The following is a 14,593-nucleotide window of genomic DNA, read 5'->3' on the forward strand; positions in this document are numbered from 1 at the left end:
GACACCCAGGTGTTTGTGTTGATGTCGCTCCCGCTGAGCGATCAGGTAGCGGGAGTGACCAGGGAAGGCGACTGGCCGCAGAGAGGCCATGGAAAGGCAGCGGAAGTCGGGAGACTTGGTGGTGGGAATCCCCAACGTGAGCGACCTGGCCGTTGTGGGAAACCAAGTTCTCCGGGACTGGGATGAGTGCCATACCGAAGCCAGGGATCGGGAGGTCTCCAGTCTTGTGCGTGTGTTTCAGGAGGGCAGCTGCAGAGAGCGTCTTGCCTGCTGCGATGCCCAAACGGGATTAGCAGGTGAGACGCTAACAGAAGAGCACCAGATTTGTTGTTGGTTTTAAGACTGCTTCCTAAAAAGATTTTAACCTCTCGTTTTTAAGGATGTGTTTGATTTTCTATTTATTGATTTTTAACCTCCACGTGTTCTTTTTATGGATTATTTATTTAATGAATTTTGAAGATCTGCACTATTTATGGAACACTGTTTTTGTTTTGATGGACAGTTTTTAATAAAAGCACTATTGCACTTTTTGCACCACCCCTTGCTCAATTGTTTATTTGCCTTCACTGACTAGCTCACTCGGTAACATTATCGACGGTGTTGCGTTCAAGTGCTTCCAATAGCAATGGGAGTGTGGAGCCAGAACCCACATCGTCACACTGCCAAGGCAGAAAATTTCTTTCTTTCTTTCTTTCTCTTTCTCTTTCTCTTTCTCTTTCTTTCTTTCTAACTTTTCTGCAATTTTAGTCATTCTGGTATCTGCATATATGTATTTATTTATCTATCTAATTATGTATGTATTTATTTATTTAAAGAGATTCTGTATAAAGCAGAATATCCCCTTGGGGACAAATAAAAAAAGTTCTATTTATCTGTGGGATGTCTGAGTAAAACAAAATATTTGGCGAAATGTTCACAGTGATATGGAAGAAAAGGCAAACTCCACATTGACAATGAGTAGGCCAGGCTTTATAACCAGAACACTGGAGCCGAGTGACAGACCTTTGGTCATATACTGTAATGTCCAAATTGTACATTTTCAATTTAAAAATCAACTAAATGATTATTGTAACTATATACCTAAGACTATCCATCTACTATGCAGCCTGCTTTTAGACATGGAAAGAAACTGGAGTCCCTGAAAAAAACTAATAAATGTAATGTAAAAATCAAGACCCTCAGCATAAGGGATCAAAGACAAACCTGACAACACTACCTATCACACCACGTTTTATTAAAAATTAAGGTGTTGTAAATTCTATTAAAAACTTACAAATCACATGTTTAACCACTGACCCCAGAATTTCAGCTGAAATGCAACAATGGACATTTCTCTCTATCATATAAAAAAATCTTGGGACGAGACGAGACTGTTTCAAAGTCGACTTTGAAAACAGGGAGGCACTTTCACATACCGCTTGACAAAAAATGGATGACAAAGCAGAACGTCGTAAAGAATTCAAAAATATTGGCATGATATATATATATATAGAGCAGGTTAGAGATAATGGAAGTATGAAAATTCTAAAAAATGGTAGTAAAGATCACATTAGGGCCGGTTTATACTTCACGCTCAGAACGCGTACGCGCCCGCATCATGGCTGCCACACGTTCCCAGCGTTCATTTCATGCGTTCTCTGAGCAGGTCCTCAGAAATTATCGTAACGCGTGTGCGAGTTGCAGTACCAGCAAAAAGTCAGGGGGTGCGGTGTGCTAAAAGTCAGAACGTGACATCAGAGTCTTTGTTTACTATCTACATGTGACAGAAAGCCTCTATGCAGATCCTACAGGATGAATGCTTCGATGTGGTAAAGCAAAATGCCGACATACAGATGCATTCGTGGTGCTTTTATATTCAAGCGTTGCATATTCCCGATCATAATGACACGATACATTTCAAAAGTCTCACCATCTTTTGTGCCGTCTTTTTTTTTTGCAACTTAACAACAGCAACATAATGTATAGCGCGGTATTTGAGCCACTGAGACAAAAAATAAAGGACACGGTGAAAACGTGTATTTTGTGATTAAAGTGGAAATTTCGGCTTTAATCTCGAAATGTCCACTTTAACCGCGTAGTTTACTTTATCATTAATGCAGACCGTCGTAAACGTTATCCCAGTTTTTAATCGCTACGAGTTTCTTGGACCTGACAGCAGCGGCAAGCAGCAATAGATCACCACACAGAACAAATTAAACGTATGATATTCTAACTCTCTGCACATTTAGAATCTTTAGATTTGTACTTGATACCACTTTCATAATGAAATGCATTAAAGTGTGTATGTTACATTTTACAAATAATTTCATTTAAATAATGAATACTGTTAATAATTACACACATGGGGGTGACACGGTGGCGGAGCAATAGCACTGCTGTCTCGCAGGGAGTTATGTTGCTGGTATTTCCTGCTTGTATTCCACACTGTGCTCCGGTTTCCTTCCAAAGATATGCAGATTTGGGGATTTGGTGCCACTAAAATGACGCTAGTGTATGCGAGTGCTTGTATTCACCTTGTGATGAGCTGAGGCCTCGTCCAGGGATTGTTTCTCACTCGTGCTCAATGATTGCTGGAATGGACACATCCCTGGATTGATGGATTTAATCAATAAACATAATTTTCAGAGATATTGTGATAAGCTGTCATCAGAATTTAATGAGTGTTCTAGGCAATTCACAACACAGAGAAGCCGAACATGTTCTCATCGTGATAATATCTCGCACTGCCACCTGGTGGATTCCTCCAGACGTACGTAAAGTACACGCGCAAGTATGAACACTACAACGCTTGCGTAGCAGGAGCGTCCGCTGCAGCATGCGTCACGTGAAGTATAACTCAGGCCTTAGCGCAAACAAACGGAAATTATTACTCGGTGAAATAATGGAACAGTGAAAAGAGATCGAATATATTGTTCGGATTTAAACTTTAAGTTGGAGCCTTGTAGATCGTCTAATTCTTGTTGCCATCAGGAAAAAGTACTGTTTCTTCCCAATGAAGAGGCATATCTGCGAGAATTAAATGATTTGTTATTTGGTGAAAGTGAAATCCATATACGCTGTCACACTTGGGTCACAGAGTTGCACAGATACACAGGAGATTTTAGAGACAGAAACGTTATTCACACACTTCAAACAAGCATAAGTCTCTTTCAGGAGTGAATCGAGCTCCATGTGTAGTTGGAGGGAACAGTTCTGTCCCTCAATTAAAAGAATAGAAAATCTTCCTATTCATAGGGGCGCGCCTCGGGAGCGGGACCCACAACAGGAGCAGAGGATCTCTGGGGGAGAAGAAACAAGGCAGTGAGACAAAAGGACAGCTGCTGTGCAGGCTTTTAAATGTTCAAATCACCTGCGAGATGCAGATCACGCAGCTCGGCAGCAGCAGCAATCCAGCAGCTGATTGAGCAAAGAGGAGGTAAAAAAAACTATTTGTTTCCCATTGTAGCACAGTTTTGGAGGGGGTTTCAGAGGAGCGACTGCATCTCCTTGGGGTGCGTTCAGCCTCCCTCTTTATAACACGAGCAGCAGAGACACAAAGTGGCTGCCGGATAGCGCAGGTCGGTGGTAGGATGGGGTCTTGGCAAGAGAAGCAAGCAGGAGGCAAAGCCCCCTAGTTTTTGTTAAAATTAAGCATTAAGCATCCAACACATTAAAAGTAACACCTCAGAAACTGAAAATTAAACTGAATTTCTGAATTCCTGCCAAATAAACAGCATTTTAATTTGACAACAGTAGCTATTTTTGTTTTGGTCTTTGATGTTAATGAATTATATTTGAAAAAGAAGGATATTATATTGTTTAACAGGGCTTCTCACAAGAATGTAATGAAAATAGAAACTTCAGAAATTGGAAGGCCTATGAATTCCTCAGCATTTGCATCATACTTACCCATCTAGTTTTTCAAATTTTATGAAGCTGCTTTCACCTTCATAAGGTTTAAAATCCACACAGGATTTCAGCCTGTAGACTTCGAACACCTGATGGATAACACCCTTGGCATTTAAATCTGCAATTTACAACAAAAAAGAATATACTTGTTTGTTTTTTGTTTATTTCATTTGCTTGTCTGCTAGCTGAGTTCATATTCATATTTTTATTGTATAAGTGTAAGGCAGTAACTACCCACACTTCTGTTTGAACTGGCTGTTTGGCTTTCTCCATGCAGATGTGGGGACGTGGTTTGTTTTTGTGGTGACAGTGGTAAAGTTTCAAACTTGATTAGTCAGTTTCTCTTGTTGTTTTCAAAGAATAAACATGGCCGGTTGCACCAAATAAGAATAAAGAGCAGTGATCTACTTTTTATGGGCTGAAGGTGTACCAGGGGCTAAAATCCTCATTGGTTCATCAGAATCGTGGTATGTACTTGCTCAACATTGTCATCGGTAATGAACAAGGATAGACGCTCCACTTCTTCTTTGTGCTTAACACTTTTACAGCCATTTTGAAAATTTTTAATCAATATGTAAAAACTTCCTTGTGGTAAAACACTGTCTCCATATAGTCCAGAAAGCCTCCTCTGGATTTCAGCCTATGGTACACTTGCAGCCCATAAAATAAAAATCGGATCACTGCTCTCTGTTCTTCTTTGGTGCAGCAATCATGTTTACTCCTAGAAGACAACAAAAGACTGATCAAGGTTGAAACTTTAGCATTGTGACCACAGACACACCAACAGACAGCCAACCCAAACAAAATGATCAAAAAGCGTGGATGATTATTGGCTTACCCTCACAGAACACCTGCAATACTTTTTAGTTTAATTTGCTTGAAAAACATACAATTTAATTAATATAGCAGTAAAAATGTGACTTTTTGATGATTAAATTAACTAATCATTTAATGTTGGAAAAAAATAATTAACAAATTCCTTATACCTCTTGATACTGCCATTCATCCATTTGCTAAGCCTTCTGTTTCCAATATAATAGCATCTTTAGCTGGAGTCTATCATGGCAGCAATGGGCATAAAGCAGGGCCCAACACCAGAAAGGATACCAGTCTCTCATAGGACACACTTATTATTTTTTTGATCTTTATTTCACCTTATACAATTTCTTGTATTAAGAATTTGTTAGTTTTCGCATACCCCTTGAGGTCAGAGCGCAGGGTCAGCCATTGTACAGCACCCCTGGAGCAATTGAAGGTTAAGGGCCTTGCTCAAGGGCTCAGCAGAGTAGGATCTCTTTTACCAGTGAAGGGGATTCGAACCGGCAACCTTTGGGATACCAGCGCAGATCCTTAGCCTCAGAGCCACCACTCCACCCTAATGTCACTTTAGATTTATAAGTCCACCTGGAAACATGTGCTCAAAAAACTCTGCACAAAATAATGTATCTACTGTCATTTGATTGTTTTTTGCCAAAATAAGCTCCATTTCCTTAAAACGATATAAAAGACTAAGTGGATGGATATCCAATATTGTAGTTACTTTAGTGATATTCATAAATAATGATGTTAGACACTATATACTGTATACTACTCATTCATTTATTTTCAAGGACAATAATTCCATGTCAGGGTCCTACAGTCTTTTGGTGAAGTGAAAAGGCAAACCTGGAAAGGTTACAACATATACTTACATGCAGTGCATCAACAAAATGTTATTTAATAGTTAATAATCAAACTTGCCTTAGAATTTTAAAAACTAGATTAAACCAGGAAAAACACTTATCTGGATGAAAAGTTCACAACCAATGGTCCCTCTAAATAACCAGACTCCTACCTGAACTACTTTTATGGGGCTCTGGAGCCTGGAGGATGAAGCATTAAACCGTAGAAGTGACTTACAGTCCATGATTGAAATTTCTTAATTTTAAATGTGTTTGGTACATCAGATTTTTTTTTATTTCAGCATAAAAAGCAAATATTTTAAATGTTTACCAAGGCTGTCGGCCAGAATGTACGGGATGGGGAATTTCCATCGGTACGTGGTGTTTCTTAGTGCATTACGTCCTGGCTGTGAAAATGAAATAAACAAGAAAGGAGTTATTTTTTCAAAACATTCTGTCATAGACTGGAGAGTTGAGGCTGTTACCACTGCACCCTGCCAGTAGTACATACCCGAATGGATCCATTGTACCCAAAGAAACCAGTGAATCAAACAGATGTGTAATGAGATCACGGGAACAAAAAACCCAGATATGGAGAAACAAAAAGGAAGTTCCTACGTCCCTGCTCAGGATTAAGCAGGCTTAGAAAATGGTATTTAAAAAGGTGCAAGAAAACAACAACACAAAACAAAATCCAAGGTGTCAAACATAAAATGAATTCAACACAGCACAGTCATAAAAAAGTAAGCTAAACTAATAATGATCAAATATATAGTAAAACCTCGTAAGGATTAGAATCTAAAGATCTTAATCCATACAGACCAAAAAAAAAACGAAGTAAGTCAAAAATACAAAATAACGGAAAAATATTTCTTTCAATAGCGAATAACTCAACCACTCTGTAAAACAGATGGCAAACACTGGCTATATAGGGAGATCCCCTCTTTAAACAAACAAATGCAGCCGGAGTGTAATAACATAACTAATCTCCAACTAGATAGATAGATAGATAGATAGATAGATAGATAGATAGATAGATAGATAGATAGATAGATAGATAGATAGATAGATAGATAGATAGATAGATAGATACTTTATTAATCCCAAGGGGAAATTCACATAATCCAGCAGCAGTATACTGATACAAAGAAACAATATTAAATTAAATAGTAATAAAAATGGGAAAAAAAAGAAAAAAATTAAAATAAAATTAATGTTCGCATTTACTCCCGGGTGGAATTGAAGAGTCGCATAGTGTGGGGGAGGAACGATCTCTTTAGTCTGTCAGTGGAGCAGGACAGTGACAAAAGTCTGTCACTGAAGCTACTCCTCTGCCTGGAGATGACACTGTTAAGTGGATGCAGTGGATTCTTCATGATTGACAGGAGTTTTCTTAATGCCCGTCGCTCTGCCACAGATGTTAAACTGTCCAACTTTACTCCTACAATAGGGCCTGCCTTCTTAACAAGTTTGTCCAGGCGTGAGGCGTCTTTCATCTTTATGCTGCCACCCCAGCACACCACCGCGTAGAAGAGGGCACTCGCCACAACCGTCTGGTAGAACATCTGCAGCATCTTACTACCCACAATTCTACTTTGATTCCCCCAAATAAAACCTAAGACATTTCTCACATGCAATATCGGAAACTCTTCAGCCAGATAGGTTGCAAGGACTATACCATGCAGGAGCTAGGGCCTGCTGAGCATTTGTGGCCATCAACAAGTTCCTGCCAAGCTCTCACTTCACTCTGGGGATCCCCATAATAATCACTCTTATTAAAAATAAACAATAGACAATATAAAAGATAGTAGTTCCATCTACCAATGTGTTTTCCCCTACCACAGTTTTTCCTCATCCACGCACGCGCTCCGTCCTGCACCAAAGCCACTCACAGTATATTTGAATGATGATGAGGACAGCACATAGCAAAAGAGCACTATAAGGTAAGGTAAGGTAAGGTAAGGTATCAAGAAATCCCTATCAAAACAAACACAACACAAATAACTCAAATAAAATGTCTGACTGCCCTGAAGTGATTTTCCATGCATTTGAAGCTGGCTCATGCTACTGCAGTGGTTCTCAACCTGCGGGGCAGGCCTGAAGGGGGGCACGAAGTAACAAAAAGGGGGACGCGAAGATGTGAAAAAAAGAACACAAGAATCAAAAATATGAAAAAAACATCTGTTGAAACCAAAACAAATTAACTTAAACTACATTCTGATACTAGAACAATAAATATAGAGTTAGATAAATGTCAATAAAAGTTAAGTAGGTATAATAAAATATGCATCTACATTTCAAAAAAATGTTAAGGGGGGGCGCAATTTAAACTGTTATGAAAACTCGGGTTGCAAATACTTAAAGGTTGAGAAACACTGTGCTACTGCATTGAAATGCTCATTTGGTCTCCTACTCTGCTCCCCATTCAGTTACTTGTCTAATTATATAGTCTCTCTGCTGGGATGCAGTAATTTCAGAAACTGTTTAAATAGATTGTATACTAGTTGCTCTACTTTATACTTTAAGGCTTAACATGTACTATCCATCCATTATCCAACCTGCTATATCCTAACTACAGGGTCATGGGGCTCTGCTGGAGCCAATCCCAGCCAACACAGGGTGCAAGGCAGGAAACAAACCCCGGGCAGGGCGCCACACCCACACACCAGGGACAATTTAGAATCACCAATGCATCTAACCTGCATGTCTTTGGGCTGTGGGAGGAAAGCCAAGCAGACACTGGGAGAACATGCAAACTCCACGCAAGGAGGACCTGGGAAGGGAACCTGGGTCTCCTAGCTGTGAGGCAGCAGCGCTACCACTGCACCACCGTGTCGCCCCAAACGTGTACTAAAATCTCTTTTTTACATTGTCAGTTAAATTTTTAGTGCAATTCTGAGAACATAAGAAAAATTCAGTTATTCAGACCAACATAGCTTGTCAATACTTTTCCCTGAATGGGACCAAATGTCACTGAGATTTGAAGGTTTTCAAAGTGGCTAAAGTATTGTAATAAGTTTAATATGTCACTGTGCTCTGTACAAAAAATATTTTATAAATCTGCTTCTTCTCACATGTACAGCTAAAGGTCATATTTAGCACACAGGGGCTAATCATTTAGAACTGCTAGACAAGCATTAGAAGAGAAGGGACAGCTACGGAATGGGCATTGTACTATTTCTGTGTGTTAGAGTCAGCATGAAATTGTATCCTCTTTTTGCCTTGTTTGGAATGGCATGATTTACCTAAGTAAGGGCCTGCACATGCAGAAATAGTATAAAACCTTGGAACATTGCCCGGCACACCTTTGAAGCCAACAGACGGATAGGAGATGGCGTCATCTGATCCTGAAAATCCCTCCAGTGCAGCGACGAAAATGACCGACTTTACACAAAGTCTTGCTATGGCTTCCATCGTCTGTAATGCCACATAAACCATCATTAAAGAAAGCTAAGTTATTTTCTCTTATGTGATATCTTACCGCGATATCTCTATGGGAGGGATATCACCTATTTATCATATATGTACTTAGGTTCAGGTTACTTACGACACCGCAATTACAAAACAACCATATTTCCAGGGAGCTAGCGCCCCCATAAGAAAACAAGAATTTACAGCTACATTACCAGGTGACTCCTCCATGCTCGTCATGTGAAAAAGGTTTCTGTAAAATGCAGTTGTAATTTGATTGCCATTCATGCTCCAGTGCTGTATTTGCACCTGCACAGTGAATGAATAGTAGTACAGTAGTTTCTTTTTGGGTATTTCACATGACTTATTTGAGACATGTGCTCTTTACAACAAAGCTTCTTTTAATCTCACTATAAACTCTATTTTTTGATTTAATTTTTAAACTTGTATACATTCTCCCCTTTTTTTTACAGATCCCTTTTCCCTTTTTCAGTTTGGTCTATTTTGGCCTGCAATTGTAACACAGACAATATTTTTGAAAATGGCATATGACTTACAGGTAATGCAATATCTCCTTCCACCAATGGTGTTTTTGACTCTAAAAAAAGAGACACAGTCAACTCCATTTAATATATCATAAAGACATTTTTGAGATTTTCTGAGAGAGTAAATAAAAAATAAATTCATAAAAATTTGGAATAAATACAGAAAAGCAGTATTCAACAAAATGGTTAGCAAATTTGTAAATACTTAAGAAATGTGTAAACTTCCGAACTGCATTTTTAAATAAGAAGCTAATTGTTCTTTAAAGAAAAAGAGGACTCCATAATGAAGAAGCATGGAAGCTCTTCCTTAGAACTCACCTTGATTAAGAAAGGGAATGTCATGCTTTGTTTTTCCTTCATCAATTATGACAACTAAACAAAGCAAAGACAACAATATATCATTTAGTGGGTTTTACTCCAAATATTCTGTTAAATATACTTCAAAACAAATAATGGCTATGGTATCATGAAGCACATTTCTAAGCACGTATGCTGCTTTGTCACTATAACTGCTGAAAAGGCCATCAAATAAGTTTAAGGCAACTTGTGAAGAGCTGAAGATTTCTGTCAGAGAAGAATATGAAAATGTTTGAATAGAATGTGATAACTCAAAATACAAGCCACAATATCTTAAATTGTTCATTAATGGAATTGATTTATCTGAACAGACAGAGGGACATGTGGGTATAAATATCAAGAATGTTCTGTCACTTCTCAGCTGCTTCTATCCTTCATCATACAGTAGTTGAACATTTTGCATTTGGCTCTTCTAATAAGTGGAGATTGTGTTCCTTTGTTTGACTTTTTCATTATTCTTCTTTCAGAACTATTGTTTATTTTTGTCTAAAGCCACTAACTCAATGTTACACATCTACATATATAAATGTTATAAAGTGCTATATAAATAAATGTTGTTACATTTCATTTGTTATTATTGGCTTGGTCCTTTAAATGCAGTAGATTGGCCCTATTAATCCATTTCACTCATTCACCGGCTCTCACACTGGGCCAATTTACAGCCATCATTTAGGCATATCTATGGCGATACGAAAATGCTAATTAAAATAAAGCGTTAACAGTATTATTATATGTCTTTAATAGCTATGTTTTTAATTTATGCTATAAAAATAATGCAATACCTTTTTCTTTTGATAAGCGATGAATCTAAAATAAAAGGAAATTAATAACAGCATATTAATGACTTATATTCATAGAAAAGATGGAGCAAGATATATAATTGTAACACAGTACTTGTGAATGACAATAATAAAAATAAATCTTACTGTGAATGAATGGGAAAACACAACCAAGCTTAGGAGAGAAACAAGTGCACTGAAGTCCATCTTTGAAGAAATAAGAAGGCAAACCAGCAGCACATACAGTAAATACTTGTAAGTGAAAAGGACTTTGATCAGCGATTAAGAGTATTGGGGGATAATTTATTTACTAGGAGGCTGACCTTGTGAAACCCGCATTATCTTTTCCACAGCGGCCCAGATAAAATGCTTAAACACATAAAGTGCTTTATGACACTTGGTACCAAGTTCTATATTAAAGGTAGATATAACTTTTGGTACCTAATAGATAAAGAAAAGACTGAAACATTGTCTTTGAAAGGTTGCTTAGCTGGCATGATATGAATAGGAAACAATTGGAGGTCATGGCGAAAAACCTCTCCAGTATTACTAGCAGACATAAGGATAACAGAAGTACCAAGGATGAGTTGACAGATATGCCCTTCCTAAAATGTCAACAGAAAATGCCAGTAAGAAGATATTGGGCATTTCTACAGAGGCAGACAAATAAGTGTGATGGTTGACTGACCTTTTGTATATTGACCAAGGAACAGGGTTCTAGAAAATCTAAAAGCAAAAATGATACAGCATCCTAGTGGTAGTCTCTGACCTCGTACGTTAACTCTATGTCAGACTGTAAATGTCAAACATTGGCAACAACCTGGCAGCCCTGTTCCCCCACCTCTATTATTATTTCTGGCCTCCCTGAAATTGTCACTACCTGCCCCAATTGCACAGTGGCACCACTGCTCTCATTTTTCAGTGAAGTGTATGTGGCCATGGTAAAGCTCACCATGTTACCTTGTTTTTCTCTGCAGCTGAATGAGCACAAGACCAGCAACACAATGTTTTCCTCATTATTGTCTTTAAATCAAAATGATGCTGCGCTCAATTCATGTTCCAAGTGATCTTCAGTCAGAAAAGTGAAATGAAGTCAATAACTTTGCTTAAAGTTACACTTAACAGGATCATCTCCAGGCAGAGGAGTAGCTTCAGTGACAGACTTTTGTCACTGTCCTGTTCCACTGACAGACTGAGGAGATCGTTCCTCCCCCACACTATGCGACTCTTCAATTCCACCCAGGGGAGTAAATGCGAACATTAATTTTATTTTAATTTTTTTTCATTTTTATTACTATTTAATTTAATATTGTTTCTTTGTATCAGTATACTGCTGCTGGATTATGTGAATTTCCCCTTGGGATTAATAAAGTATCTATCTATCTATCTATCTATCTAAAGCAGTGCAGACCTACACCTTGGTAAATGAAATTGTACCAGGGTGTCTTCTTGGTAACAATTTTAATTCATCTAGAAAAATGTTTTCATTATGATTATATAGAATATCAGCCACTACGTGTTTTATGTTCCAATGTGGAAACCACAGAGAAGATGATAAAATGTCTGCATTTTCATGTAGAAACCCTTGTGTTCAGTTTTCTTTAGACTTCATGTTAATTAACGTAATTGTATTTTCAACATTTCTTACAACTTTAGGAAGATAGGAGCATATGAGTGAGTTTTGACATGAAATTGTCTAAAGGTGACTCTAAGCTGACCTTTGGACTTTCAATGTAAACCTGATTAGGCCAAATTTTTGTCTCTTGCTGTGCTAAGTCACACTTACCAGCCTGATGACCGTTAGGATGAACTAGGGTTGACTGAGTTTATGGTTAAATGCTTCTTCCCTTCTCTCATCTCTGTACCTCAGAAGGTTTATTTGGACCAGTCCTGGATAAGCACAACCTACATTATGTTCTCTAACCTTCTACCAAGTAGCATTTTTATTTGTTTCTGAAGCCCCTAATGTGCAATTAATGTATCACTTCAGACAATCCCAAGTTCTGGTTCTGACTTGTTATGCGGTGCAAAAAGCACACACACACTCTCTTTATAAATTAACAGCACAAAGTTTTCTTTAGTACATACTTTAACAGTATAAGAATACAGTGGAACCTCGGTTCTTGATCATAATTCATTCCAAAACTCTGGTCGTAAAACGAAGTAATTTCCCCCATAGGATTGTATGTAAATACAATTAATCCGTTCCAGACCATATGAACTGTATGTAAATATTTTTTTTAGGTTTTTAAGCACAAATATAGTTAATTATACCATAGAATGCACAGTGTAATAGTAAACTAAATGTAAAAACATTGAATAACACTCAGAAAACCTTGAACAACAGATAAAACTAACACTGCAAGAGTTCGCGCTATAGCGCTACGAACCGCTCGCTAAAATCACTTTTTTTAATGCGTTTTAAGCACAGGGAAAAAATTTACATTTGAAAAATCTGTAATTTAATAAACCACCAAGAAAAGTAACATTGCAACAATGCACACTACGAAACGATCGATGTAAACAGAAGTGCAGAGGAGGTTAAAATCCAATAGAAAAAAGTCTTCATTAAATACAACGAGGTTAAAACAATGCTCAGATCTGTCTTCTCGGCCTTATGCATCTAGCCGTCTCTCTCTCTCTCGTTTGTGTGTGTGTGTCTCTCTCTCTCTCTCTCTCACGCGCCTGTGTGTGTGTGTGTGTGTGTGTGTGGGTGTGTCTCTCTCTCTCTCTCGCTACACAGGGAATGCACAGGGAGAGACTGAACACGTGCGGAAATCATCGTCACGCACAAACCGGAAGGGAAACTGGCTTGTTCATATACCGAGTCTGTGGTCGTGAACAGATGCAAAAGTTTGGCGAACTTTTTGGTCGTAAACCGATTTGTATGTGTTCCGAGACGTTCGTGAACCAGGTTCCACTGTACCAGTAACATAGCATATTATAATATGAAAACAAATTCACCAAACAATTATTCAGACTCCACCTTCAAACCAGAGTGCCACACTGGTTATTGTAGTCTTAGAGATAACTTTGGCCAACTGGTCTAAGTAAAGTGGCCATATAAGAGTAATCCAATTGATGTGTAATAACCTGCTTATTCACAGAAACTGTGTTATTGATCTCTGAGAAATCGGGATAACACATATAGATTTATCCACGAGTACCCCACTTATCTATCTATCTATCTATCTATCTATCTATCTATCTATCTAACCATTTAAATCCTTAACCAGGAACCAGATTTTGTAGTATGCTCAAGTCCTTTGCACTGTGTTTGCCTGCTGATGTATTAGCTTTGAACATGCTTTCATGAGCCACAATGGATGATAAAAGCATCCACAAGATACATTTCCTGAGGCAAATGCCCAAGTGATCACATTATTCCTTCTCTTGGTTGAAATAATGTCTGATTATCACTAAAAATCGCTAAATTTATGCTGATGAGCTGAACGTACAGTGCTAAGCTCAGCAGCACAATCTCCGAAGCAGTAGGGTAACACGTAAAAACTAACATATGTTACACAGCCCAATTACTTTTTTAAAGAAATGAGTATGTTAAAGAAATACTGTACTTCTGTTATTGAAATAAAAATAACTCTGTTATTATTATGCTGGGACTGCTGGGTGTAAGGCAAAAAGCAAATGTACCGATGCTCCTCTGCAGGACTCGATTACGCAGCCAAGCAGAAAAGGGTGTGCTGCTTGAAATTCGGTAACGGAAAACTATAAATAGTGTGTCAGTTTAGTTTTAGTCCAGTTATTTGCTACAGATACCTGTATGTTGAAATGACTTAGTGGCCAGTGTTCATAACAAGAATCCTCAAGTGATTCAGGTAGAAGATGTAAAAAGGAGATGGATCTTCACAGCACATGAAGGAATAAGCATATTTTTAGATACCAGAACATTTTCACAGGCTTAATGCTCATTTTTGGATTCATGTCGGCCAAT

General features: G+C 38.1%; 1 protein-coding gene across 1 annotated transcript in view; it reads right to left on the minus strand.

Annotated features, from left to right (window-relative positions):
* The window catches only part of LOC120526662 (meprin A subunit alpha-like), a 33,374-nt gene that overhangs the window by 12,017 nt on the left and 6,764 nt on the right, over positions 1 to 14,593 (minus strand). Inside the window, exons 2-5 of the mRNA XM_039749817.1 lie at positions 9,824 to 9,877; positions 9,518 to 9,558; positions 5,881 to 5,956; positions 3,889 to 4,006 (exon numbers count right to left, since the gene is read on the minus strand). Of these exons, the coding sequence (XP_039605751.1) occupies positions 3,889 to 4,006; positions 5,881 to 5,956; positions 9,518 to 9,558; positions 9,824 to 9,877 (289 nt within the window). The remainder of the gene's footprint in view (positions 1 to 3,888; positions 4,007 to 5,880; positions 5,957 to 9,517; positions 9,559 to 9,823; positions 9,878 to 14,593) is intronic.

This window comes from Polypterus senegalus, chromosome 3 (genome assembly GCF_016835505.1).
Source record: "Polypterus senegalus isolate Bchr_013 chromosome 3, ASM1683550v1, whole genome shotgun sequence".
Lineage (NCBI taxonomy): Eukaryota > Metazoa > Chordata > Cladistia > Polypteriformes > Polypteridae > Polypterus > Polypterus senegalus.